At 43.0% G+C, this 2,079-nt stretch overlaps 1 protein-coding gene across 1 annotated transcript in view; it reads right to left on the bottom strand.

The window, feature by feature from the left end:
- Window positions 1-2,079, bottom strand: part of BRINP2 (BMP/retinoic acid inducible neural specific 2) — a 143,713-nt gene that overhangs the window by 14,000 nt on the left and 127,634 nt on the right. Inside the window, exon 5 of the mRNA XM_045297973.1 lies at window positions 972-1,077. Coding sequence (XP_045153908.1) covers window positions 972-1,077 — 106 coding nt within the window. The remainder of the gene's footprint in view (window positions 1-971; window positions 1,078-2,079) is intronic.

Here is a 2,079-nt window from a genome sequence, read left to right as displayed (position 1 = left end):
TACCTGATCCCATCGACACCTCATGATCACACAGACTGGTGTGCTTCTGCCATGTGGGCTTTGTTGCTTCTCAGTTAGATGGCCGCTTTTTTATCTTCAGGCCTTTAAAACCCCAGATGCTATATCTTTTGATAGCCGGGCACCATGAACTTTCTTCACGTTTACTTATGCACCCATTTTGTCTTTAGCGAATGTGTCGGGAAGGTGAGCATCACATAATGCCAGGTTATTGGGAGTACTTGAGTACAGACCCAATCTCTGTTTGCTACTTTAATACTTAACATATAAATATATGTACATAGATGTATTTCCCTACATTATATATCATCTACTAGACTCAGAGACCAGACTAAGGACTCATCTCTAGACTGGTTTCTAAGGACTGGTCTCTAGACTCAGTGTAATTCCTCGTGCTTTTCATTCCCCAATGTGCTTGTTCTGTACTCAAGCAAAGCTCCCATTCCTTGAAAACTTTCTTCCTGATCTCCCATGGATGACCACTGACTAATGACAGAAAATGGAGACCAGACATGTTTACATTAGCTCGTAGTCCTACAGATACCTAACTTTTTGTTGAGCCAGAGAAGGTAGCCACATAACCACTCTGCATTGGCAAGTTATCCCCCAGTGCAGCCTTAGGGTAAAGCAAAGGCTATCATCTAGACAAAGCTTATACAGACCAATAGGCTGTTTCTTATGAGATAGCACCAGAGGTCTTGCGAAAGACTATGAAGTGCAATGTCATATTTGGATATCAGATACATGAGGAAAGGTAGGTCTTGGGTATAGGTCAAACCATGTCAGAAGTTTCTTTTAAAAATAATGAAAAGTTGTTAGAGGCTCCAGGAAACATGGAAGCTCTTCTCTTCAGAAGCACTTAGCCCAATGGGGTAGGCAGGATGTTTTCCTTCCCTTTATTGATCTGGTTTTCAATTGTTAAAAGATATGAAATATATCAAGATGCTGCTTACCTAGTAACTGTACTTTGTTCTCTGGACTCTGTACCAGGACAGAGCTGACGGAGTCCAGATTATCATAGTTGCTGCAGCCCAGAGGCCCAGTCCTTGTCTCTGTGACCTGGAGAAAGAAGAGGCAGAAGACGGATCTAGATGACAAGTGGAGACGCCCCTGCTCAAACCATCTGATCGTAGACTCTGTGCCCCGTCACTGGTTGGCCAAAGGAAGGCCATGTACCTCTCTTTACCCAAGAAGCATTTGGCCACTTTCCCCCCCTGCTCTGTGCAGACACAGATGCAGATATAGGTGTAGAGGCAGAGGAAGAGGCAGAAACAGAGACAGGGATAGAGATAGACATTTGTCCATGGGGGCTGCCTTTCAGAGGAGACTAAAGGGAAGCTGTGACTGTGGATGGAATATTAAATCAATGTAGGCAAATAAAGTTGGGGCACAATAAGATCTTTAAGTTGGAGCTACCCCTTCCCCTCTCCCACAAGAAGACAGGCCAGAGGTGTGTTCCCCCAGGCTGCTGACATGCCCCGCTGCATCACTTGATGGGGTTGCTCACAGACTTTCTGGACCCGGAAGGCAGAAAGCACTAGAGAAAAATGAGTTATGAATGTTATTATTAGTATGAAACATTTAAGTCCCACCTCAGAACGGAAACATCCTTACAGAAAATCAGCTATGGGCTTACTGCATATTTTAATAAGTATATTAAATATACATAAACTCTTATAGCCATGTAATATTCCAAAACACCATTGAGTCATTTTAAAATATTATAAAGTCGGCCCATCCATTTTTCCCCCTGATGTTTAAAGTATAAGATGAAAAATGGGGCGCTTTAAAGGCCCTGAAATAATTACGTAACAAGAATGATGGTAGCTGGAGACTGGAGGCCTTTTCTTCGGAGGATCTCTGAAAACTTTGCCAACAATCAATCAACCAATCAGCGAGTATTTATTGAGCAGCCACTGTTCAATTACATACAATTCATCAAGCATTCATAGAGTGCCTTTCTCATAGGGCTTCCAACTGGTTCATGCCAGGTTCACTCCCTGCTGTGGACCTGCACTTGCATCCTGGATATACTGACTCAGAACATACCTTTGAACAAGA

This window comes from Echinops telfairi, unplaced genomic scaffold (genome assembly GCF_000313985.2).
Source record: "Echinops telfairi isolate 266 unplaced genomic scaffold, ASM31398v2 ScPeMD7_7424;HRSCAF=8462, whole genome shotgun sequence".
NCBI classification, from domain to species: domain Eukaryota; kingdom Metazoa; phylum Chordata; class Mammalia; order Afrosoricida; family Tenrecidae; genus Echinops; species Echinops telfairi.
The sequence above is the reverse complement of the archived record's forward strand: the minus strand, read 5'-3'. Positions and strand labels throughout refer to the sequence as shown.